The 26,822-nt window shown below is 43.5% G+C and overlaps 1 protein-coding gene across 1 annotated transcript in view; it reads left to right on the top strand.

The window, feature by feature from the left end:
* WDFY4 (WDFY family member 4) overlaps positions 1–26,822 on the top strand; it is a 4,454,583-nt gene that overhangs the window by 2,909,052 nt on the left and 1,518,709 nt on the right. The window contains exons 42-44 of the mRNA XM_044055648.1: positions 5,789–5,909; positions 20,006–20,091; positions 20,211–20,273. Coding sequence (XP_043911583.1) covers positions 5,789–5,909; positions 20,006–20,091; positions 20,211–20,273 — 270 coding nt within the window. The remainder of the gene's footprint in view (positions 1–5,788; positions 5,910–20,005; positions 20,092–20,210; positions 20,274–26,822) is intronic.

The raw sequence follows: 26,822 nt of genomic DNA, 5'->3' as shown, positions 1-26,822 counted from the left end.
TCAACATTCTACTCCACTGGGACAACCAGCCCAAAGTCTCCAGGCTACCCAGCGGGGTATAATTATTTCTTCCAATACTTCTCCGGGACATCCCACACAAGAAGTCCTTAGGAAGAGGAAGTGCAAGAAGAGGCACTTGGACTCCCCTCATGAGTCGGTCACAGAAGATACCAATTTCAATGGAGGGGAGGGGGTCCCCAGGATCACCACCTGATGATGTCACATTCTGAGACATTTTACAGATCATTAGGCAATAGGTTGATTGGTCTACCAATAACCCTTTTCAAGAGGAACTGATATTCCTGGAGGCATTTGGTACTGGCCCATGTACTTCCTGGGTGGCTCCACCTACTGATGAGCTCATTGATTTGATCTCTCAGAGGGCATGGAATGAGCCTGATACTGTTGAGCCACTCCCCAAGATACCAGATAGAACTTGGCACCACTGAAGGGAAGGGAATTTTGGAACAAAGGAGTACCAGTGGATGCTATGGTTGTAGTGGCAGGCACCAAGAAAGAACTTGCTCAACAGAGTTCTTCTGGTCATCCCCCTAACAGGACGTCTAGGGCACTGGATAAATTTGGGAAGCGTGTGTATGGATCAGCAACCCTTGCTCTCAGGTCTTTGAATTACTTGGCACACTTCACCAGATTACAGAGGGATTTGATAAAAGAACTTTCAAAATTTCTGTCAGGGACCAGTACTTCTGAGGCAGTGACTTCTGTTGCTTCACAATTGGCAACCCTTCAGTCTATTTTCAATTTATGCATGAGGCTCATATCACATGCAGATGGAGCCTCAAGGGTGGCTGGTTCTATGCAACAAAGTCTAGAAGATTTAGAATCTTTGCCTGGAAGTGTTTACATAGGTATTTTTATACTCCAAGTACACTCCAAAGAATTTTTCCTCAGATAGATAGCAAATGTTGGAGGAGGTGTGACAGGGAAGAAGGAGGAGGTTGGGAACATATTTTTTGGGAGTGTAGTGAGTTGGCAGACTGTAAGGATTTCCTGCAGACAACTCTGTCGGGGATGCTGGGTGAGCAGACTGGATTGACTAGGGAGATGATTTTTTTTGAGCTATGATACATAATTGGAATTGCCTAGACATAGGAAAGCCTTGCTGAGTCTAATTATGTTGGCTGCCAAAAAAGCAATTCATAGAAAATGGAAATCAAAGTCTAAACCAACTCTGCTAGAAGTAGTGAATATAGTAGCAGAGATAAAACAACTGTAACTGGGATCTTTAGAAAAGGGAAGGAGCAAACTACATAGGAAAAAAAATGGGAATTGTGGGAACAATATATGCAGAGAAGGAACAAGGTTTAAAAGAAGGCAGGATTTGAATGAGCTGTGTAATGCTTAACTGACAATGACTGCTTTGATTATAAGTGATGTATAATGTTTGCAACTACAGTTGTTTCAATGATGTCTATGATGCATAATGTTTGCAACTAAAGTGGTGTCAATGTTTGTTTTTTTATTTATATAACAGATTGCTTATGTCATATGTGATAATTTAATAGAGATGTTTATTGTAAAAAAAAAAAAAGAGGTGGTGGGTTCAGGCATTTCCAACAGGAGGCATGCCTGTATGTGCCTGTGTGATTTTGCAGAGCCCTTCAAGTCATCCTTTGTCAATTCTCCTTGACTGAAGTTCATTATTTGGTCCCAAGGTGAAAGACGCACTCTACAGGTGAGAGCAAGATGGTAAGACCCTGTCTGCAGTGGGCATACATTTTTTGACTCCTCAAAGATCCTTTGCGAGTAGTCAATGAGGTGGTTGGAAAATGTGGTTCAGGAAATACGAGGGTCCTTTACATGATCCACATGGAGAGAGTTCCCCTGGGGCAGAGGAGGGAACTCCAGTGGGAGATGCTGCCCTCATTGCAGAGGAGGCCTGCAGAACCACGGGTCTAGAGATTCTTTCTCTGATAGACCCTGTCATCGGTCCTGAATGGAGGCCCAGTTGCCCTCCTCTGGAGGCAGTTGGGGATCACTTATCCCTGCTCCAGAGAGCATGGCTAGATATTACAAAAGATACTTGAGTACAGAGGATTATTTCCAGAGGTTATATAATTCTGTTTTCCTTACCTCGACTGTCAGTAATCAAAATTTCCAGTGTTCCACCCAGTCAGAGGAAAACAACAGCTCTGGAAATACAAAAGCTCTTAGAAAAAAAAAACATTCAAGAGGTCTCCCCAGACCAGAAAGGATCTGTAACTTACTCAAAACTCTTTTTAGTGTCAATCAAAACAGGGGACTGGAGACCAGTTTTGGATCTCAGCATTCTGAACAAATCATTTTAGCATACCAAGTTCTGGATGATCATGGTTCACTCCATTTTGCCCTTTCTGCACAAGGAAGATTGGATTTGGATGTGCTCAGTAGATCTCCAGGACATGTACTTTCACATAAAGACAAACAGATTGTCCAGGATATGTCTACCCTTCCGTCTTTGAGATAATCACTACCAATTCAGATTACTGCTCTTTGGTCTCACCACAGCCCCAGGGTGTTCACCAAATGCATGGCAGTAGTAGCAGCTCACTTGAGACTGCAGAGATTCTGGGTGTTTCCATATCTAGATAACTGGGTCATTACCGCTTTGACCAGGCATCTTCTGATAGCAGCTTGAGACTATGTACTCCAGATTTGTTCCAGTCTAGGGAATTACAGTCATCGACAACACATTTCAACTTCAGCTGTCCCAGATGTTAAAATTCATAGGGACCTTTTTCAACACAACATCAATGACAGCTTCTCTCCCTTTACCAAGGGTTCAAACTATTTATTTTCAAGTCAGTAGAATATTTCAGAACTCATTCATGTCAGCCAGACTGATCTTATAGACCCTGGGATCAATGTCCGCAGCAATAGTTCTTGTTCCGCTAGCAACATACCATATGAGAATTCTTCAGTGGACATTAGCAACCCAACTGGCTAAGTTTCTGGTGTCATTCTAAGGAGATCCATTATTCTACACCCACCTTTATCCAGCAAGATCAGTATAACTCAGACCTGAAAAAAGTACCTACGGTGGTGGATTCACTCAGATCAAATTTTACAAGGTCGTCCATTCATCTTCCCTTAGCCCAATGCCATAGTGACCACTGATGCTTCCCAGATCAGGTGGGGAGGCCATTTCTTGAGAAAGACTGTTCAAGGCATGTGATCCCCCTGAAGAGGCCAACATGTGTATCAATGTCCTGGAAATGAGGGCAGTTACTCCTAGTTTTGCAGGCGTTCTAAGACCCTCTCCCTTCCGAAACTATTAAGATTCAAACGGACAATATGCCTGTAGTATGGTGCATCAACAAATGAGCAGGAACAAGATCTTGCCTCTTGTGTCAAGAAGCTGTGAGAGTATGGCAACGGATGATCTCTTCAAATCGATTTCTGATAGCAGTGCACATACGGGAAAATCCAATGTGATAGCAGACAAATTGAGCAGGTCCATATTACTACCTCATGAGTGGTCTCTCAACAGAAAAGTAATGGAAATGATACTCTACCATTCGGGCCAACCATCCTGCGACCTATTTGCATCTCCTCTGAACAACATATACGGCAGGTTCTTTGCCCTAATTCCCCCACTGGGGAAGTCACTGAGAGATGCTTTCCTTCATGATTGGCCCCCAGGTCTCCTGTATGCTCATCCCCCAACTCCCTTAATCCTCAAATTCCTGCAGAAAGCATCACAATTGAAGAGCAAAGTCATCCTCATTGCCCCTCACCGGTCTTGACAGATTTGGTTTCCCTTCCTGTGGCCTCTTCTGGTTTATCCGCCTTGGATTCTGAATCCAATTCCAGATCTCCTGTCCCACCCAACAGATATTACTCAACTGGATATCTTGGGCCTAAAGTTGGCCACGTTGTTTCTCCAATTCTGTTGATAGCCGGACAACCCAAGCTGTCTTCGTTGGTGCACCACATTCTTTTGTCATCCCGCAAAACGTCCACTAGAAAAATTTACAAGAGCAAATGGAAAAGATTTGTCCTTTGGGCACCGCAACGAGACATTGATACTTTGCAAAGCAGCATGCCCAACACACACTAGTCATAGGTGACTCTTTAGTGAGGCACACTGATGTCCTACTCACAAGGTTGAATAAGGAGAAAGTAACAGTCAGCTGCCTGTCAGGCGCCAGGATCCACCACATAATGCACGCACTCAGGTCCCTCAACAACAGGTGCAAATATGACTCTGTCATTGTACATGTGGGTGTGAATGAACTGAGACGTACCTCCCTGGACTACATGAAAAGAGACATGGAGGAGCTCTCGGATTATGTAGCCCAGGCGGGTATGGCCCTAGCCCTGAGCAGCATCCTACCATCACCCAGAATGATACCACAGTACAAGCAGAAAATGTTTGATTTCAACAACTGGCTAAGTTTCTGGTGTCATTCTAAGGGGATCCAGTATCTGTCTGCCTGGGATGACATGATTGACAGACTTCGATGCTTTGCCAGAGATGGCTTGCATCTGTCACCACTGGGCTTCCAGATACTGGCCAAGGTTCTTGCCACCCCTATAGTGCCTTTTTTAGGCGGTGTTCCAAAGACCAAATTACCACAGTAACAGCTACATACAAATGCAATCTGAGGGTCATGCTGCTCAGTGCTAGAAGTCGAAATCTTAAAATGCACTCGCTTGAAGCACTCCTTAAAATAGAGAACATCTACATTTGTGCTGTAACAGAGACCTGGTTCAAGGCAGCAGAAAGCACCCCTGTACTACCAGGCTATAATTCATTCCACACCTTTTGGCCCCAGAACATGGGCTGAAGCTCCAAATATGGTGTTGTTTCCATATTCATATAGAATGTGCACACCTCCAGACTGTTAGCCCAACATAACACATCTGAGATACTTCAGGGGCAGCTAACATTAGGTAAGACAGCTATACAGGTTGTAGCCTGCTATAGGTCCCCAACCATGTCCCAAGACTCACACTCCACATTCCTAAGCACCCTGGAGAATATTAGGGTCCAACCTAACACTCTCATACTGGGCGACTTCAACTACCCCTCCATTAACTGGGAAAACTACTCATGTACCAATACACTTGTCCAACGTTTCCTGGAATTCATTAATTCCAATGTCCTGGACTAGCTCATTCTTACCCCCACTAGAGGTAGCAACATCCTTGACCTGGTCATTACTAACATGAGCGACCATTACTCTACACCAGTGGTCAACTCCTCCCTGGTTAGATCCGATCACAAACTAATCACCATGGAAATGCAATTTGTGTCTCCCTGTAGATTGAAGATTTGGAACTCCTCCAGAATGGACTAGAAAGTGGCTAGTGGTACAGGGCTAAACAAAATCTGAGTACTCTAAGAATAGTGAAAGAATTTTGCTGTACTAAAGGCTGAAAAGCATGAATATATTTGCTGTCTCCTCCCACAACCTGAAATGCTCTATTTCCTTTCATAGTACCTATTGGTCTGCTCATGCCTTTCTGTTTCATTTCTTTTATAGATACCTTTGCCTTTACTATAAATAAAAGTAGAAGTGGTTATTATTTCCATTATTGGATAACAGTTCCTAACAAATCATGATGCTTTCAGCTTCGTATTTATTAACGTTCAACACAGTCAGCTCAGGAAAAGAATGTTTGTAAAACCTCCTATTAATGATAATTATTACATAGTAAGTAATTTTTTTCTGGTAAACTAAAATTGTGGATGCTATTTAGAGATTATTTAAAGTATCATATCTTCTTTAGTAATTTTAAGTTGCTGATTCTGATTTTTTAATGATTTTTTTTCTCTCCATAGCATTCAGGACAGCTTTATTTGCAGTATTGTATGTAGAGACACAAGTGCAGACAGACACAAGTGCTTTCGGCTTTCTTACAGTCATATAAAAGAGGCACATCTTATGCGATTCCTATTGCAGGTAGGTAGATATACAGTGTTTCTTATTTTTCTTTCATGTACAGATAAAGTAACCTAAACTGTGCAAAGGACCTGTGCTCTTATTCCCACAAAGAAAAAAAAACAGACTCTAATACCATTTTTAACACATTCAAAGCTTCCTTCCTTCTTTCTAGATTCCTAGTGGAATATGGCCGACTTTAGTAGTGTAGCTAGGGCAGGGCAAAGGGGGCAGTGGCCCCAGGTGAAGAGTGTTAGGGGGCACGACTGGCCATCATTCTGAGCCCAATCCAGTTGTTTTTTAGTGCAATAACAACTTTTTCTTGTCAACCCCAAGTGCTGTAGAGCTCTGTTTGGTCTGAACTGTAGCAGCTGGCTGCTACATTTATAGTAAGCAGTTTTAAAAGAAAATATATTTATTTTTTTTTAATAACATCTCAGAGCTTTAGCGCTCCCTGTGTGGTAACTGAAGCTTGTTTCGATTTATAGCAAGCAGTTTGCTACAGTTTAAAAGAAAAGAAAAAAGATTTTATTTTATTCTTTTCATAAAACCTGAGTGCATACCATACATGCCTTAGTATAAACTTGCTGCAGGTTTAATTAAAAATATATTTTCCTTTTTTTTTTGTAAATATCACCAGGGTGTTGTTGTACAACTCTGTATATGCTATGATCTGTAGCAAGTGCTTGCTACATTTATAACAAGTAGATTGCTGCAGTTTAAATGAGAGATTTATTTTTTCCTCTTCTGAGGAAGTAGGGCTGAGGCACGACACTGAAATAGGACCTGATTGGTTCCTGCAGTTCAAGAGCACCAGATAATTGATTGTGGACTTTTTTTTTTTTTGTAATTGCCTCACAGCTATGGAGAGTTGGGGCTGTGGGATAGAAACATTCACAAGACCTGGTTGGCAGGAGCAACACCCATCAGATGTCTTGGACCTTTTTTTTTTTTTTTTGCTCCTCAGTTGTTGAGGGGCACCATATAGAAGAATGCTGCAGGCGCTAGATGAGCCAGCTATGTCTCTTCTTCTAGCTAATTCAAAAAGGTAACTATCAGTCTTGAAAGAGCATTAAAACAATATTGTATTTTTATTTTTTTTAATTGCTCCAAATGTTTTGGGTTTGCAATGCAATAACAGGAGTGCATCCCATTCCCACATCAGAAAGTTCATGAGATAAGCATTGCTTCAGTTTCTGATGTTTGCCAGTACTGTTTATGTCAGCACCCACAGTGCATCAAGAATTGCTGCCTCCAACGTTTCATACAGGAGTTGTGTGTATTAGTAACACGTTTAAGTTGTTGTTTTTCTTTCTGCCTTTCCCGGTTAGGGGTCGCCACAACGGAACTCCAGTCTGCTAATGATTAGCAACCGATTTTTATGGTGCCGAGGTGCCATCTCGACACCAACCTTCAACAAAGACACGCCCACTCATGCATGTCTTTCGAACGCCACTCGACCGCGGGGAGGACATGCAGACTCCACAAAGAAGGCGATCCAGCCGAGAATCGAACGGGAGAACCTCTTGCTGTGAGGCGACAACACTACCGCTGCACCACCGTGGCTTCATTAGTAACACGTTTAAGTACCATTATAAATTATTTTTCATTAGTCCTGTTACTCCTTCTACTATTGAAATTGTCTGTGTGTGTTTAGTCTACATTGCTCTTTTTTTCTGCTTGCATATCTTGGAATTTTATGACTTTTGTATCTCTCAGTATGTAAAACAGTATAGTTACTGTGTGTAAGAATTTCAGTGGTTAATGCTGACTTTATATGTTTTTCTTGCATCAATTTTTTTTCAGCTGCAGGTATTGGTCGATCTCCTGTGAGCTGAACTTTATTATTGTTGATAATGATTTGTTCATATTTTCAGTGTTTCTCAACTACTTTTATGTTGTAGTGTTTGCACAATCCTCTCTGCAGTGGTCTTGCCATTTTATTTTGCCTTTCAGTATATTGACCTTCAGCTGTGGGTGTATCACACCCTGCAACAAGATATATAACTGTTTCTAGTTCTATTTTACAGAACCTACATTTGTCTGTTTCTCCCATTTTTTAATCAGTGTTATTTACATTATGTTACTTCAGTTTTGCAACATTCTGACACATCACTGGGTGAGAGTGACTATATTATTTTACAATTAATAAACTCCCAAAAATATTTTAATTATACCACAGAGAAGACAAGATGTGCAAGTCATACTGATACTTTACTGACAGTATAGAAGCACAGTATTTTGTAGTAAAATAAAAATGCTTTTATTGTAAAGTTTGCAGTGAAACTTGATGCAGAATGATTCAGAAGGAATTAATTATTTTTTATTGCCATTTATTTACTGGGAAAGCTCGACAGCGTACAGAGTACTCACAGCGGAGGCTTGGAGAGAAAAAGCTCTAAGCACATGAAATGTCATAAGCAGAGTATGAAATAGTTTAAAAGTGCACATTATATATATATATCTAGGTGCAAATACATGCATTATCACAAATAAATCAGTAGACAGAATAATCAATAGAACCATAGTGGAAGCTACCATTCCCTCCATCTGGAAAATAATCCCACGTTATACCACTTCATAAAGGAGGCAGCTCCACTGAACTGTCTAATTTTAGACCCGTAGCTATTCTTTCTCCATAGGCTAAAATTATGGAGAAGTGTATCCATAAACAACTTCTTCATTATGTCATTCAGAACAAACTGCTGGCAAACTCTCAGCATGGATTTAGACCCTATCACAGTACCACGTCGGCCCTTCTCTCTTTCTTTAATGTCATAAACCAAAACCGAAATAATAATAAACTTTCCTCAGCTCTCTTCCTTGATCTCTCCAAGGCCTTTGACATGGTCAACCATCAACTACTTATCCATACACTGAAAACCATTTCCTTTGATAACCATGCTCTCCACTGGTTCCAGTCCTATCTTAGTGGTAGATAACAGGCTGTTCTTTGGCAGGACAAACTATCCAGCCTTCTACCCAACACATAGGAGTCCCCCAGGGCTCTATATTAGGACCCTTTCTTTTTTCTATTTTTATTAATGACCTCCATACTGTCATACCAGATGCAACCTGCATTCACTATGGAGATGACTCCACACTAATTTGCTCAGCCACCACCCAATCAACTCTTCTGACATTAACCCAGAATACTTTTAATACAGTTGAAAATTTGCTCTCTGATCACCGTTTGATCTGAAATCCAAATAAAATTAAACTACTTCTTTTCTCCCCCACACATAGGTGCTCCTCACTATCCTTTACTATAAAGTCTAATAATGGTACCATTATCTCACCAGAGGCCTATGCAAAACTCTTAGGTGTAATTGTGGATAATAGCCTTAAATTTGATATGCACGTCAACCAAACTATTAAAATAAACAAAAAACTTGGCTCACTATACAAGATTAAACCTTTCTTAACCCCACCTGCTAAAACTGTTATTGCCCGCTCTCATCTACTCTCTACCCTGCTTTATGCCTCCCCTTTACTTACTAATCTGAACAAATCTCATCTTAGTAAGCTGTCTAGGTGCTACAATCACATTGTCAGATTTGCCACTGGCATGCCCTATAGGACACACCACTGTCATAATCTAAATCATCTTGGGTGGCTTGAACTAAATAGCCTACTCCAGTACAACTAACTTATAGTGGCACATAAAGTTCTCAATCAACCTGAAAATACACCTGCACTTAAAAACATTATCAAACTCCATAGTAACTCTAGGCCACTTTGCTCATCCAACAAATCGCTGGTTCAAACATTCAAACCCAATAACTCAGCCGGAAACTCTCTGTTTGCCAACTCTGTTGGAAAACTTTGGAACTCACTCCCAAATGACCTCACTCTTGAACCCTGTCTTACTCAATTCAAAAAGAGTCTCAAGCACTGTTTTAAATCACATTGGTTATGTCCCTGTTCCAATCCTGACTAATTCCTTCTCCATCATTATGTGCTAAATATTTATTTCTTCTAACCCTAGATGTTATGTAGTCCAGTCTCGCCTACATTCTTACCATTGGGTACGGAGCCGAATATCGGCTGCGACTCGGCCAAACTTTTCTAGCGCGAAGTCTTCTATTGGCTGGGCTAAGCAGGTATACCATGCTGCACTGCTCCATATCCCCAGATCTCGTTTGCCGCTCGTGTAGCTCGGACGTGGTCTCGCTCTTGGCTGTGGCTAAGTACCCTTTTTCTTGTTATTGAGAAAAATTATTATAAACAAAAAGCTATTTTCATAGCTATTGTCTATTTAGTGTTGTTTTTGGTTTTGGTAGTGTGCTTGTGATTTGTGGTATCCCGCTTAACTGTTCCCTCGGGCTAGGCCCGTTTCAGTTAGAGGACCTAGTCCTTTTGCCTGTCTGTTCGCGCTAAACCGTTTAAGTTAGAGGTTTGGTGACGATTCCCTTGCTATTCGTGGTCTTTAACCATATTGGTTAGAGGTTTTTGACCAGGTTTGTCTCAGTGTGTGTTCCTCAGTGTGTGTGTGCTGTTACAGTTCATAACTTGTTCCCGCATTTTTTGTGGTGTTGCTCATCTGTGTAGTTTCTTGTCAGACCATTTCTTCGGTTGTGTTGGTTTTGGTGATTGTTGAGAAATGTCCAAGGAGCACAAACCTTCGGGTTTTAAAAAGTGCTCTAAATGCGGTTACAAAATGTCCATCACCAGTGGGCATTCAGTTTGTGTTTATTGCCTGGGAGCCATTCATCTGCAGGAGTTCTGCAGCTTTTGCCATGCGTTCAGTCCCAGAGTGCTCCAAGAGAGAAAGAATAAGCTGATTTTAAAGGGACTCTTGAAACCATCTTTCGAAGAGGCCATGGATTCTTCTCCCAGTGGTAAGTCTAAGTCATCTAAGTCTAAAAAGAGATCTCCAGCCCCGTCAGCTTCCTCGGAGCCTCCAGAGAAAGTCACAAAACTTGCTTTGACCTCCTCGGCTCCACTGTCCTTGGGGCCACAGGAAGTGTCGGTGTTGATGGAACCAGCATCGGCTCCAATTATATTGGAACCTCTTTGGAGCCAATCGCCCAGTCTTAAACCAGTTTCTCCTGAGAGGAGATCTCAATCTCCCTCCCTGTCCTCCAAATCCTCCAGGACTCTTTCGGATGTGGATGTTGATAGGGTGGTCCAGAGGCTCCTCCAGTCATCGGTTTTGGCGAAATTGTTTTCGGCTCCAGCCCAGTCTGCTCCAGAGCCCGTCCCGACCCTTTCTTCGATCATTCCTCCTCCGAGTGCATCTCTGTCTTCAGAGCCAGAGTGTTCCGCGCCGTGTGATGTTCCTAGGTCGGTTCCGATGGCCCCTCCGGCCCTATCGGTACCGACATCGGCTCCGACCCCATCGGCTCCATCCACGGGGTTTGGGACTCGGGATTCTTCTGTCGGGCCCGAGGGGGACATCTCGGGACATATTTTGGTTCCGAGTCTCCCTCTCGGTGCCTCAGCTCGAGGAACTCCAACTCCCGTCATGGTCTCAGAGGTTGGCCAGTCCTCAGACTGGGGCTGCCTTCAAGGTCATGCAGACTGTGCTGGCCAGATCATCAGCTACATCAGGCAGGTCGGTCATTCTGTCCCCCACCACTCCGGTGAGAGCTACTGATCACCACCTATCCATAGACAGCAGAGCACCAAGGCCTAGGGATACCCCCACGAGTGGTCCACAACTTTCTGAGGGCCCTTCAGAGTTCGTGCCTGAAGAGTCCCCTAGAAAGAAAACATGCAAGAGGAAGCACATAGACTCCCAGGATGAGTCTCTCACCTCTGATACTGACCTCGAGGAATCGGAGGGTCCCCCAAGTCATCCTCTGATGATGTTTCCTTCTCCGATATCCTGGAGATATTGAAACAAAGAGGTGACTGGCCGTCCAAAGCCCCCTCCGAGGAGGAGTCGGCCTTCCTTAAGACTTTTGGTGCTCAGCCCTCCGCCTCCTGGGTGTCCCCACTCTTCGACGAGCTCATAGATTTGATTTGTCGGAGGGTGTGGGAAAACCCTAATTCTGTGGAACCCGTACCCAGGCGCCCCAACAAATTTCTTTCTGCTCCCCTGGGTAAGGAGTTTCTGTCCAAAGGAGTCCCTGTGGATGCCATGGTGGTGGCGGTGGCCACTCAGAAGGAAGTAGCAGAGACTTCTTCCTCCGTCCATCCTCCTAACAAGGAGTCTAGGACCATGGACCGGTACGGGAAGCGTACCCTTTCATCAGCAACCTTTACCTTATGGTCGCTGAACTACCTGTCTCATTTTACTCTGCTCCAGAGAGATCTCCTCAAGGAGTTAGGAGATACTGTTGTGGGTAATGTTCCTGAGGCGGTGGCCCAGACAGTTAATGCCCAGGTGTCTACCCTCAACTCTATCGTCAACTCTTCCATGCGGCTCATTTGATATGCAGCCGATGGAGCGAGTAGGGCAGCAAGCTCAGGAGTCACCCTTAGATTGCAAGCCTGGATGCACCTTTGTCATTTTGCGGAGGCCTTCAAGTCTTCTTTCACTGACGCCCCCTTTGATGGTTCCTCTTTGTTCGGAACCAAAGTGAAAGACACCCTCACCAGGTGTGAGCAAGAGGGAAAGACCCTGTCTGCTGTAGGGGTCCATTTTTCCCTTCCCTCTAGGCCTTACCCCAAGGCCCAGCGGGGTGGGAAGATGTGGTTCAAAAAATCACAGAGGTTTTTTCCTGCTGCACAAGGTGAGTTCCCCTCCAGAGGCAGAGGGAGGGAAGTTATTCAGGGAGATGCCGCCCTAGAGGCAGAGGGGGCCCCCCTCAATTTGGGAGACCGCGATTCCTTTCGCTGCACTCCCTACTCTCGTTCCTGAGGGAATGCCCGACTGTGCTTATCCGGAGCCAGTCGGGAGTTGAATATCGTTTTATCCGGAAGCCTGGAAAAGAATCACCCAGGACCGATTGGTATTACGAATAATTTCCGGAGGTTATACCATTCCTTTTACGTCAGACCCACCTTCAGTCAGAAAAATCCCGGACATTCCACCCAGTCAAAGGGATCAAGCAGCCTCAGAGGTTTCAAAGCTGCTAGGAAAAGGAGCCATCCAGCAAGTCCCCTCAGACCAAGTCGGATCAGGGACTTACTCAAGATTCTTTTTGGTGCTTAAAAGAACAGGGGACCTGAGACCCATATTAGATCTCAACCGACTGAACAACTATGTACAGAAGTCCAAGTTCCATATGGTCACACTACAATTGATTCTCCCATTGTTGAGAGAGGAGGTATGGATGTGCTCCATCGACCTCAAGGATGCTTACTACCATGTCAAAATGGACAAGGCATCCAGGAGTCACCTATGCTTCCAGCTGGGAGCCAGCCATTTCCAGTTTTGAGCCCTGCCCTTTGGTCTCACCACAGCCCCCAGGGTGTTCACCAAGTGTATGGCGGTGCTGACGGCTCAATTGAGACGTCAAGGATTCCAAGTGTTTCCGTATCTGGATGACTGGCTTCTTACCGCCCCCACCAGGCATCTGCTAATCCAAACCAGGGATGCTACCATCACTCTCTGTCAACGGTTGGGCATAACACTAAATTGGGAAAAATCTGCCTTGTTGCCCTCACAGCATGTCACCTTTATAGGTGCAGAATTATACACCGTTCGAATGTGAGCATTTTTACCGCAAGAAAGGATCAGAGTCTTACAGCAACAGATACACTCATTGATGCCCCTGAGGAAAGCGAAGGCAAGATGGGTTCTTCAACTCCTGGGGACCATGGCAGCTACAATTATGTTGGTCCCTCTAGCGAGGTTGCACAAAAGACTTCTTCAATGGCTCCTCTTTGTCCAATGGTATCTCCAAAAATTTCCACTTTCTCACCCCATTTTGCTCATGGACAGATGTAAACAGGACCTCAGTTGGTGGCTTTGCACCAACAATCTGGACAAGGGAAAACCCTTCGTTCCACCCATCCCGGTTGCCACAGTGACCACGGACGCCTCCCGGATGGGGTGGGGGAGGCATTATCTTGGCAGGACGGTCCAAGGCACGTGGCAAGATCACGAGATACATCTGCATATCAATGTCCTAGAGATGAGAGCGGTGCTACTTGCGTTGCAGGCACTTCAGAGCTATCTGCCTCTAGGGACGATTGCAATACACTCGGACAACATGTCAGTAGTGTGGTATCTGAACAAGCAAGGGGGAACCAGATCTTACCCCCTGTGCAGAGAGGCCATGCGAGTGTGGCAGCGGGCAATATCTTCCCAACGCACATTACGGGGAAGTTCAACGTGATAGCAGACAGGCTAAGCAGAGCTATTCTGATGCCTTATGAGTGGTCCCTGAATCGTCTAGTTGCAGAACGAATCTTCAGCAGATGGGTTCAGCCTTGCTGCGACCTTTTCGCCAGCCCCCTCAATGCCAAATGCAGCAGCTACTTCACGCTGATCCCCCCACAGGGGGAGTCACCCAGGGACGCTCTAATTCACGATTGGCCCTCCGGTCTACTTTATGCTTTCCCTCCGTTTCCTTTGCTGTCAAAAGTGATTCAGAAAGCCCAATCCTTGGGAAGCAGAATGATTCTGATTGCTCCATACTGGCCTTGTCAAGTCCGGTTTCCCTTTCTCCAACCCTACATTGTGGACACTCCTTGGATTCTGGACCCACAACCAGATTTACTGACACATATGTCGGGAAAGTTCCACACCTCTCTGATGACCCTCCAGTTGACAGCCTGGCTACTCCACTTCCATCGCTAGTTAGGCTTCGTCACTTTTCACCGGAGGTAGTTCACATTTTATCTTCCTCTCATAAGCCCTCTACTAGGAAGATTTATTCTAGCAAATGGAAGAGGTTTTCTATTTGGGCGCATACCCAAGGGATTGATCCTTACACAGCCCCAATTGCTTCAGTCTTGGAGTTTTTGTCTATGCTTTTCCATCAGGGTTCCGCGTCAGCTACCATAAAAGTTCAGTTGGCAGCGATTACTAATTTTCATGTCGCTAATGAGCCTAGTCTGATGGCTCACAGACTCTCTAAAGCTTTCCTCAAGGGTACTCTATTACTCCGTCCTCCGGTCTCCGAACCTATCATGCCCTGGGATCTGAATTTTGTTTTACAAGCCCTTACCTCGCCACCTTTCGAGCCTGCAGCTACCTGTGATTTGACCTGGAAAACAGCCTTCCTAATAGCAATCACTTCGGCCAGGCGAGTTTCAGAAATCCAAGCTCTTTCTGTCAAACCCCCATACTTGATTTTCCATAAGGACAGGGTTTCTCTTAGACCAAACCCTTCTTTTCTTCCTAAAGTGGCTTCGGTATCTAATATTAATCAATCTATTGAGTTGCCTGTATTCTTTCCTCATTTTTCAAACAAGGCAGAATTTAAATTTCATCAATTGGATGCACACAGACAATTACGTTTCTACCTGCACCGAACAAAAGATATCCGAAAGTCTGACCAATTATTTGTCTACTTTTCGGAAAACAAAATTGGGTCCCCTGTCACAAAAATCACCCTGTCCAGATGGATATCCAGCTGCATCTCTTTCGCCTAATCCACAGGAGGAAAAGACCTGCCGTTTCCAGTCAAGGCTCACTCTACTCGGGCTGTTTCTACATCCACAGCCTATCAAGCCAGATTGTCAATGGATGATATATGTGCTGCAGCTACTTGGGCTTCTCCTCACACATTTGTTACTCATTACAAATTGGACATGGTATCTAGGGGCAGGTCATCCTTTGGTTCCACAGTACTCAGGAGTATTTTCCTATGAGCCACCCAGGATGTAGGTGCTAGGGTTGCTGTCCCAATGGTAAGAATGTAGGCGAGATTGGACTACATAACATCAAGAAGTTATGCACTCACCATAACGTTCGATGTATGTAGTCCATCTCGCCTCACATTCTTACTTACCCTCCCACCTTCCCCCTTCCTGGAGGAGCTGGAGGTTAGGTTTTTTTCTATTTACAGAGTTCCCTTTACTCTTAGCTTATTCTTTTTACCTGGTTGTTATGTATGCATGGGGTATGAATGAATGTTTGCAGCAAACTAGATCTGGGGATATGGAGCAGTGCAGCATGGGACACCTGCTTAGCCCAGCCAATAGAAGACTTCGAGCTAGAAAAGTTTGGCTGAGTCGGAGCTGATATTCGGCTCCGAACCCAATGGTAAGAATGTGAGGCGAGATGGACTACATACATCGAACGTTATGGTGAGTACATAACTTCTTGTTATGTATTAATTTGTTAGTCTATAACTATACGAAATATTAATTGTGAGAAACTGCATAACTAGTGTGTCTGAACTTGAGTCTGTAATCTGTCCTTCATATGTATATTGAATTTATTTTTGTATGTATGTTTGATCTTTCTGTATGTATGTTTGGAGCTTTTCTCCCCAGGCCTCTGCTGAAAAGGACATATATCCAGTCGGACTATCCCGGTCAACAAATAATGTTAAGTAATTTTTCACAGAATTAAAGGAAAGTTTTTCAGAAGAATGGATACAATTGAAACAATCATAGGACTTCTAAATGCTTTCGCTAACTAAAAGCTGGCTTATATAGAAAAAGCATTGGTTTCTGTGGAACGATTCCACGACTTCATCAGTTCAAATGCACTAGATCAGTTCGTCTCATCCCCCACAAGGGGAGATAACATTCTGGACTTGGTTCTCACCAACATGGGTGACCACTGCACCACTCCATAGTATGTTCTTCCGTGGTAAGATCAGATCACTGGACTGTCTCATTCGAAGTTTCTATCCCATACACTCCCCCAGCCGTAATCAAGCTAAAAAAACTTCTCAAAAGCTGGCTACAGCCTCCCAAGGGAGGGTATCTGTAGCTTCACACCACCGACCCCCTCAGAGGATGCAGACAACTATGCTGAACAGTATGCCAGTGCAGTATACAAGCACCTGTACAACTGCATGGACTCAGCCATACCCAATAGAACTAAAACCTGCTCCTCAAGGAAACACAAACCTGTTTGGTGGACATCCTCTATCAACAGGCTTTACAACAAAAGGAAGAAACTGTTGTCCAAGGGTAAAAAGGAACAAATTCCAAACTGGAAAAACTCCCTCCTTATCCTCAGCAAGCAAATTAGATCACTAGTGAAAACCTCCAAGGCCAATTATTACTCGAAACTAGCCTCCATAACAAAGGGAAACCATAAAGTCATCTTCATGTTACGTCAGGAACCTCCGTGGCAAAGCCCAGGTGTATTCTGAAGTAGTACTTAACAGTATCATTTACACTGATCCTGTTGTCTTAGCCAGCCTGCTAACAGATAGGTTCAGTGCAAACTTCACCCCCATTCCCCCCAAAGGCTTTTTCGACATCCCCGATACTTGTCCCGCACCTCACATCTCCATAGAGAAAGTGTTACAGGCCTTATTCAAGGCAAAGAACACAGCTTGAATGGGACCTGAGAATATCCCAGGATGTATTCTGTGCCATCTCCAGCAAGAACTGGCTTCGCCATTGAGCAGCCTGTACAACCACAGCCTAAATACACTTTTCATTCCTGCAGAGTGGAGAACTGCCATTGTCATCCCCTTGCACAAAAGTGGTGCTACTACTGACCCTGGAAACTATCACCCCATGAGCTTGACAAGTCTGATCTGTAAAGCCATGGAGTGTATTATTATGGATTTCATAAACAAGGACATAGGCAATCTCCAAGCACTTGACCCCAACCAGTTCGGATTTGTTAAGGGCGGTTCTTGCCAGTTGAACCTGGTTGACTTCTTTGAGACTGTCACCAAGGCCCTGGGTGAGGGAAAGTCAGTACATACAGCTTACTTCACTTGGCCAAGGCCTTTGACACAATCCCACACTTGGGCATCATCGAAAAGCTAACACAACTTGGTGTAAATTCTTATCTCATCAGCTGGGTGACTGGGTCTATATTAGAAGACCGAACCGTCTTGGTCGAACTTAAAAGGCTGAAAATGCAAAATATCGAAGCGGCTGTTAAGCATATTCTTTCCCTGGGAAAGAATTTGCTTGGCCGCGTCAGTACTTTGCCGTCTTCGGCACTGTAGTATGGTCTCGGAGTTGTTATATTTAAGTAGGGGAGGTGTGGGGGATGCAGTCCCCCACTTAATGTAATGACTGAAATTGTTTTTTATTTTTATTTTTATTTTTGTAGGAACAGGAATTGGTTGTCCACAAAGGAGGAGCCACCACGGACCCCGAGAACTACCACCCCATTAGCCTGACAAGCCTGGTCTGCAAGGCTATGGAACGTATCATCATGGAACTTATAAACATTGACATTGGTAATCTCCAAACTCTGGACCTCACCCAGTTTGGGTTTCTAAAAGGCAGAGCCTGTCTCCTAAACCTGACAGACTTCTTTGAAGCGGTCACCAAAGTCGTAGACGAGGGTAAGGTGGTTCACACAACCTATCTGGATCTCACCAAGGCTTTTGACACCATCCCCCACTCTGGAATTATAGATAAACTCACTAAACTAGGTATAAATCCCTATGTCACAAGATGGGTTGCCAACTGGCTCACTGACAGAACCCACACTGTGAAAGTAGCAGACTCCAAATCCGACTTCAGACCAGTGACAAGTGGAGCACCACAGGGTTCAGTCCTGGGTCCTCTCCTGTTTGGTATCTACTTCTCTGAAGTACACGCTAACACAGAAGGTCTTTGGCTAACAAAGTTTACAGATGACCGCAAACTAGGAGCCATAATCAAAACTCCAAACAATGTGGACATCCTACAAAAGGGCCTCACTGAGACAGATGCCTGGTGTCAAAGCCATGGCCTCAAGCTCAATGCCAAAAAGTGTACTGTCATCCCTTTTGGTAAAAACTCTGTACCCATGAACTAGTACATAGGCAGTAGTCTACTTTACACTGAAAGTGTGATAAGAGACCTTGGGACACAGGTGGACAGTTGTCTCTCCTTTGATAATCACATCGCCACAGTAGTCAGGAAATCCTTCTACGTGGCACACCTCATCACAAAAGGTTTCTCATCCAGGAAGAAAGAGGTCATTGTTCCCCTCTACTCTTCACTCATTAGACCCATTATAGAATACAGTGCCCCTTTTGGTCCTCACAAGACATCTACAACAACTGGAAAGGCCACAGAAATACCTCACAAAGATGATTACCGGCCTCAAACAGATGCCCTACGCAGACCGTCTCAAAAAACTCCAGCTTTACTCCGTCGCATATCGCCTACTCAGAGGCAATCTCTGCCTAACATACAAAGCTATGTCAAACCCAGAGCTGTTTAATATGTTCCACTTAAAGAAATCCCGATCCCTCCAAGCTACACGCTCTAGGGACCTAAACCTTGTCACCACAATAAACAGAACATGCTAGAGGGATAGATTCCTGTCCCAGAGACTTCCCATACTCTGGAACAAACTAACTATCTATATCAAACAAAGCTTCTCATTAGCACTCTTCAAGAAAAATCTTGATGATTAGATGGGAGATAGGAAATTCACCCCGGGGGTCACTTCTGTGGCTCTGCTCAACAGGGGCACAGGAAAGTAATTTTCTTGGGTGGCAAAAGCCAGGGTACCTTTGTGGCTCGGCTCATTTAGGCCCTAGGGCCAATAGCCTAGTACCTACCTATGAACCTATGGAGAGAGAGAGGTTTGTCGCCCAGAGGCTGCCCCGTCTCTGGAATAGACTTCCCATACACGGCAAACAGAGCACCTTGCTGACCCTCTTCAGGCACAACCTTGACGAGTGTATGGGAAACCACAAATTTGTCCCAGGGGTTCCACCTGTGTCTGTCATTGACATGGGCAGCAGGTGCTGATTGAGGTTTCTTTTCAGGGATAAATTCTTGGCTAGGCTTGTAAGGGCCCCAGGGCCATTAGCCTAGTAACCTCCTATGATCCTATGCCAGTAGGCTGTGTTATACTCTGCTGTGTCTGTGTTTTACTGTGCTGTAAATGTTGTGCTCTCTGAGCCTGGGTGCTGACTGAAACAAAGTAAAATAAATTAAAAAAAAAATGACTGCACTGGTTGTCTGACTGTGGTATGTCTCCTTAATGGGTAACAGTTCCATGCTTTTATGCTTGTATGCATGTAAAAGTTCTTTCATAATTTGCATATAATTCAGATTTTCATTGATTAGGATGTGATTTTCTCAGCATGCCATAATATTTTACTGTAGCAATGTGACATTTTTCGCAGGACATTGCACTGGAACTATTTCTTAAAGATGGATACTCCAAATTCCTTGTTTTCCCACACCGTGATAGATCAAAAGCTTTCAAAAAGTGAGTAGTATTTATATGGACATTCCCTGTTCTTTATAGTACTATTTTTATGGACATTGCCTGTTCTTAAGTGCCTCATGCTGAGTTCTGGTCTCATTTTTTTTTCCTGCTCCTTTCAGGTTTTGCACTGCAGTGCCTGCTTTGAAAGGGAAAGGTATAACAGAGGCAAGCATCAACTTAAGGTAAGGCATTGATTCATAAAGCTGAGCAGTGTCTTCATGAAACAGGTAGCCGGTGTGTGGTGTAGGAGTTCCATGTGTAAGATCACGTCATGATTGTAGGGCAGAATGTGTACATAAAGTCCACTTAAGCAGAAGGCAAAATAAGTGCTTATGGCAACGACAGTAGTGCAGGCTTAGGCAAAAATATTAATTCCCTCATCTTTTTTTATCTCTCTGTAAAATTACTAGCATTGGCAGCACAACATGTTACACAGAAAAAGATGTTCTTTTATCTGCTACTTAAAGGCTGTTGAAAGTTTTCTCAGAAGAGGATGACATAAGAGTAGCGGCACACCAGACATGAAAACGAAGCATGTTCTTATTAAGAAGCTGTAAGTAGGAGGGAAACATAAGAATCATGCCTGGTATAACTGCACGTGTGGGCAAGGAACAAATCCACTTAACAGAGTAGTCAGCAAAGACATTCATTCTTTCATTCTCTTATACTCAGTTTATCCTGTTCAGGGCTGTATCGGACCCAGAAGCCTATACCAGCATCTGTTGGTAAAAGGCAGAGAACCTAGTGTGGATGGTACACTAGTTTGTTGCGTTACACAAACACACACTTCACGTATAGCTGTGAGCAATTCAGAGGATCACACATCTTTAGAATATTGAATGAACCCAGGCCACTTAGCTAAAACTCAGGCAGACACAGGGGAGGTGTGCAGCTCCAAACTAACAGCACCTCTGCTGGGAATATAGCCAGAGGAGCAGAGGAGTGAGACCTGTGAGACAGTACTGAGGAGTGACACCTTTGAGACAATACTGCTAACTACACAGCCAGTGTGCCACTCTAACCCAAACATACTGCTTGTATTTTAAAACAATTTTCCTTGGTGTTTTATTAAAGGGATATGTTTTCAACTTTAAACATGGTACTCTTTTGTAGCATTGGTACCCTTTCCCTGGGAAAGAGTTTGCTTGGCCGCGTCAGTACTTTGCCGTCTTCGGCACTGTAGTGTGGTCTCGGAGTTGTTATATTTAAGTAGGGGAGGTGTGGGGGGTGCAGTCCCCCACTTAATGTAATGACTGAAATTGTTTTTTATTTTTATTTTTATTTTTGTAGGAACAGGAATTGGTTGTCCACAAAGGAGGAGCCACCACAGACCCCGAGAACTACCACCCCATTAGCCTGACAAGCCTGGTCTGCAAGGCTATGGAACGTATCATCATGGAACTTATAAACATTGACATTGGTAATCTCCAAACTCTGGACCTCACCCAGTTTGGGTTTCTAAAAGGCAGAGCCTATCTCCTAAACCTGACAGACTTCTTTGAAGCGGTCACTAAAGTCGTAGACGAGGGTAAGGTGGTTCACACAACCTATCTGGATCTCACCAAGACTTTTGACACCATCCCCCACTATGGAATTATAGATAAACTCACTAAACTAGGTATAAATCCCTATGTCACAAGATGGGTTGCCAACTGGCTCACTGACAGAACCCACACTGTGAAAGTAGCAGACTCCAAATCCGACTTCAGACCAGTGACAGGTGGAGTACCACAGGGTTCAGTCCTGGGTCCTCTCCTGTTTGGTATCTACTTCTCTGAAGTACAGGCTAACACAGAAGGTCTTTGGCTAACAAAGTTTGCAGATGACTGCAAACTAGGAGCCATAATCAAAACTCCAAACAATGTGGACATCCTACAAAAGGGCCTCACTGAGACAGATGCCTGGTGTCAAAGCCATGGCCTCAAGCTCAATGCCAAAAAGTGTATTGTCATCCCTTTTGGTAAAAACTCTGTACCCATGAACTAGTACATAGGCAGTAGTCTACTTTACACTGAAAGTGTGATAAGAGACCTTGGGACACAGGTGGACAGTTGTCTCTCCTTTGATAATCACATCGCCACAGTAGTCAGGAAATCCTTCTACGTGGCACACCTCATCACAAAAGGTTTCTCATCCAGGAAGAAAGAGGTCATTGTTCCCCTCTACTCTTCACTCATTAGACCCATTATAGAATACAGTGCCCCTTTTGGTCCTCACAAGACATCTACAACAACTGGAAAGGCCACAGAAATACCTCACAAAGATGATTACCGGCCTCAAACAGATGCCCTACGCAGACCGTCTCAAAAAAACTCCAACTTTACTCCGTCGCATATCGCCTACTCAGAGGCAATCTCTGCCTAACATACAAAGCTATGTCAAACCCAGAGCTGTTTAATATGCTCCACTTAAAGATATCCCGATCCCTCCAAGCTACACGCTCTAGGGACCTAAACCTTGTCACCACAATAAACAGAACATGCTGGAGGGATAGATTCCTGTCCCAGAGACTTCCCATACTCTGGAACAAACTAACTATCTATATCAAACAAAGCTTCTCATTAGCACTCTTCAAGAAAAATCTTGATGATTAGATGGGAGATAGGAAATTCACCCCGGGGGTCACTTCTGTGGCTCTGCTCAACAGGGGCACAGGAAAGTAATTTTCTTGGGTGGCAAAAGCCAGGGTACCTTTGTGGCTCGGCTCATTTAGGCCCTAGGGCCAATAGCCTAGTACCTACCTATGAACCTATGGAGAGAGAGAGGTTTGTCGCCCAGAGGCTGCCCGTCTCTGGAATAGACTTCCCATACACGGCAAACAGAGCACCTTGCTGACCCTCTTCAGGCACAACCTTGACGAGTGTATGGGAAACCACAAATTTGTCCCAGGGGTTCCACCTGTGTCTGCCATTGACATGGGCAGCAGGTGCTGATTGAGGTTTCTTTTCAGGGATAAATTCTTGGCTAGGCTTGTAAGGGCCCCAGGGCCATTAGCCTAGTAACCTCCTATGATCCTATGCCAGTAGGCTGTGTTATACTCTGCTGTGTCTGTGTTTTACTGTGCTGTAAATGTTCTGCTCTCTGAGCCTGGGTGCTGACTGAAACAAAGTAAAATAAATAAAAAAAAATGACTGCACTGGTTGTCTGACTGTGGTATGTCTCCTTAATGGGTAACAGTTCCATGCTTTTATGCTTGTATGCATGTAAAAGTTCTTTCATAATTTGCATATATTTCAGATTTTCATTGATTAGGATGTGATTTTCTCAGCATGCCATAATATTTTACTGTAGCAATGTGACATTTTTCGCAGGACATTGCACTGGAACTATTTCTTAAAGATGGATACTCCAAATTCCTTGTTTTCCCACACCGTGATAGATCAAAAGCTTTCAAAAAGTGAGTAGTATTTATATGGACATTCCCTGTTCTTTATAGTACTATTTTTATGGACATTGCCTGTTCTTAAGTGCCTCATGCTGAGTTCTGGTCTCATTTTTTTTTCCTGCTCCTTTCAGGTTTTGCACTGCAGTGCCTGCTTTGAAAGGGAAAGGTATAACAGAGGCAAGCATCAACTTAAGGTAAGGCATTGATTCATAAAGCTGAGCAGTGTCTTCATGAAACAGGTAGCCGGTGTGTGGTGTAGGAGTTCCATGTGTAAGATCACGTCATGATTGTAGGGCAGAATGTGTACATAAAGTCCACTTAAGCAGAAGGCAAAATAAGTGCTTATGGCAACGACAGTAGTGCAGGCTTAGGCAAAAATATTAATTCCCTCATCTTTTTTTATCTCAATATAAAATTACTAGCATTGGCAGCACAACATGTTACATAGAAAAAGATGTTCTTTTATCTGCTACTTACAGGCTGTTGAAAGTTTTCTCAGAAGAGGATGACATAAGAGTAGCGGCACACCAGACATGAAAACGAAGCATGTTCTTATTAAGAAGCTGTAAGTAGGAGGGAAACATAAGAATCATGCCTGGTATAACTGCACGTGTGGGCAAGGAACAAATCCACTTAACAGAGTAATCAGCAAAGACATTCATTCTTTCATTCTCTTATACTCAGTTTATCCTGTTCAGGGCTGTATCGGACCCAGAAGCCTATACCAGCATCTGTTGGTAAAAGGCAGAGAACCTAGTGTGGATGGTACACTAGTTTGTTGCGTTACACAAACACACACTTCACGTATAGCTGTGAGCAATTCAGAGGATCACACATCTTTAGAATATTGAATGAACCCAGGCCACTTAGCTAAAACTCAGGCAGACACAGGGGAGGTGTGCAGCTCCAAACTAACAGCACCTCTGCTGGGAATATAGCCAGAGGAGCAGAGGAGTGAGACCTGTGAGACAGTACTGAGGAGTGACACCTTTGAGACAATACTGCTAACTACACAGCCAGTGTGCCACTCTAACCCAAACATACTGCTTGTATTTTAAAACAATTTTCCTTGGTGTTTTATTAAGGGATATGTTTTTTCAACTTTAAACATGGTACTCTTTTGTAGCTGTCACCCAGAAGTACTGTTAAATGATTTAGATGTAAATTATTTTATACATTTAAAGATGACATTTTATATAATATGTTTCTATATCAATGCAAATGTGTTCTCTAGCCATTTTTTTATTAAGGTGGTGTAACCCCTTGCTTCAGTTTATTAATTTATTTTGTCATGTTCAAAATATGGAGTGTTTGCTTTGGAGGAATACAGAAAACTGAAATTCATTTTGGCTTCAGCAACAGAGTATTTTACTTTACTATCCTAATGATGTCTGACATTATGCATTTGAAAGCTTTACATGTCAGGTTATCGAGACTAATAGATCTGTAGTTATCAGGGTCCATGGTTGGGCCATACTTGTGTAATGGAATTAAAGTGCCTCTTTTTCATATTTAAGTAATATAACAAAGAAGGGGTGTAGATTAAAAAGGTTAAGTAGGGGATCCGATAGGCCATATTTGATGAAGATAATCAGTCAATGTGGTATGTTAAACAGACCCATCGATGAACTGTTCTTATCTTTTGAGAGGTTTGAAAGGACCTGTTCCATAATAATTACAGAGGGTGGCTGGGGACTGTGGAATCTCTTGAACTGGTCTAACTGAATAGAAATCTGAGCTGGTTTAGAAAGAAAGTGATGGAAATAGTTGTAGCATTTGGATGACTAATGTTCTTGTTAATTTATATGATGTATGATCAATATGACTGAATTATATTTGAGTAACACAAAGTCTTTTGGCTGGTTTCAACCAAATAGATCTTGTTGGGTTTGGGACATTAAATATACATGCCCGGGTTGTAGAATAAGCATGAGATCATGGCAGTCCACTATACCTGTGAAGGAACCCTTCCACAGTGATTCTCCATTAAACTGTTTCATTAGTCTGCCAATATTCCTTATTCCGCCTTCCCTTAAGGTTGGTAGATGCATCATGTTATGATCTTAAAATGATCTGTTTGCAGCTGACATTTCACTAGGTATGTCTGCTGCTATCTTTTTTTTTCTGAATCTGTATATGTGGGTTTCTCTTGGAGATAATTTTTATGAAGGAGCATATGCAATGAACGGATACCCATGTGTATATAGATAAGTACCTCAGTAGATAAACATACATAAACATTTTTTCATAACAGGAAGATCAAAGGGCTGTGGGTTTTAACTCTCACATGGAGGCTGGATCATGTTTCAGTATTGGTACTGAAGTTCTGCATAAAGTGATGTTGCACTGCTGAACTACTATACTTAGGATGACTCATTAAACCAAGGACTCTTCTCTGTGAGGAGCAATTAGTTCAGGCACATGTTCAAGAGTTAATGCCAGATACTAAAAGAGAAGTGCTCAGGGAAATCTAAATTGTGGGAACTACCCAGCAACCAGCATGAAGTAAATTAACAGTATAAAGAGTCATCACTTATGTTGTGTAGTTAGAAGGTTTTCTCTGGGTATGCATACCAACTAAGAAATATACTTCTAGAATTCTCATTTTAAACAGTGAGTCCTCTAAGGGCAGTGATTACAGTTCCATAGATAATGATGGGAAAACATAGATTCATAGGTAGGTACTAGGCTATTGGCCCTAGGGCCTATATAAGCATAGCCAAAAAGGTACCCTGGCTTTTGCCATCCAAAAAAATTATTTTCCTGTGCCACTGTCGAGCAGAGCCACAGAAGTGATCCCCGGGGTGAATTTCCTATTTCCCATCCAATTATCAAGATTTTTCTTGAAGAGTGCTAATGAGCTTTGTTTGATATTGATAGGTAGTTTGTTCCAGAGTATGGGGAGTCTCTGGGACAGGAATCTATCCCTCCAGCATGTTCTGTTTATTGTTGTGACCAGGTTTAAGTCCCTAGAGCGTTTAGCTCGGAGGGATTGGGATTTCTTTAAGTGGAGCATGTCCATCAGCTCTGGGTTTGACATAGCTTTGTATGTTAGGCAGAGATCGCCTCTGAGTAGGCGATATGCGACGGAGTAAAGCTGGAGTTTTTTGAGACGGTCTGCATAGGGCATCTGTTTGAGGCCAGTAATCATCTTTGTGAGGTATTTCTGCGGCCTTTCCAGTTGTTGTAGATGTCTTGTGAGGTACATACCAAAAGGGGCGTTGTACTCTATAATGGGTCTAATGAGTGATGAGTGGAGGGGAACAATGACCTCTTTTTTCCTGGATGAGAAACCTTTTTTGATGAGATGTGCCACGTAGAAGGATTTCCTGACTACTGTAGTGAT

This window comes from Protopterus annectens, chromosome 14.part0 (assembly GCF_019279795.1).
Source record: "Protopterus annectens isolate FY-2018-M chromosome 14.part0, PAN1.0, whole genome shotgun sequence".
NCBI classification, from domain to species: domain Eukaryota; kingdom Metazoa; phylum Chordata; order Ceratodontiformes; family Protopteridae; genus Protopterus; species Protopterus annectens.
This window is presented reverse-complemented; position numbering and strand designations above follow the sequence as displayed.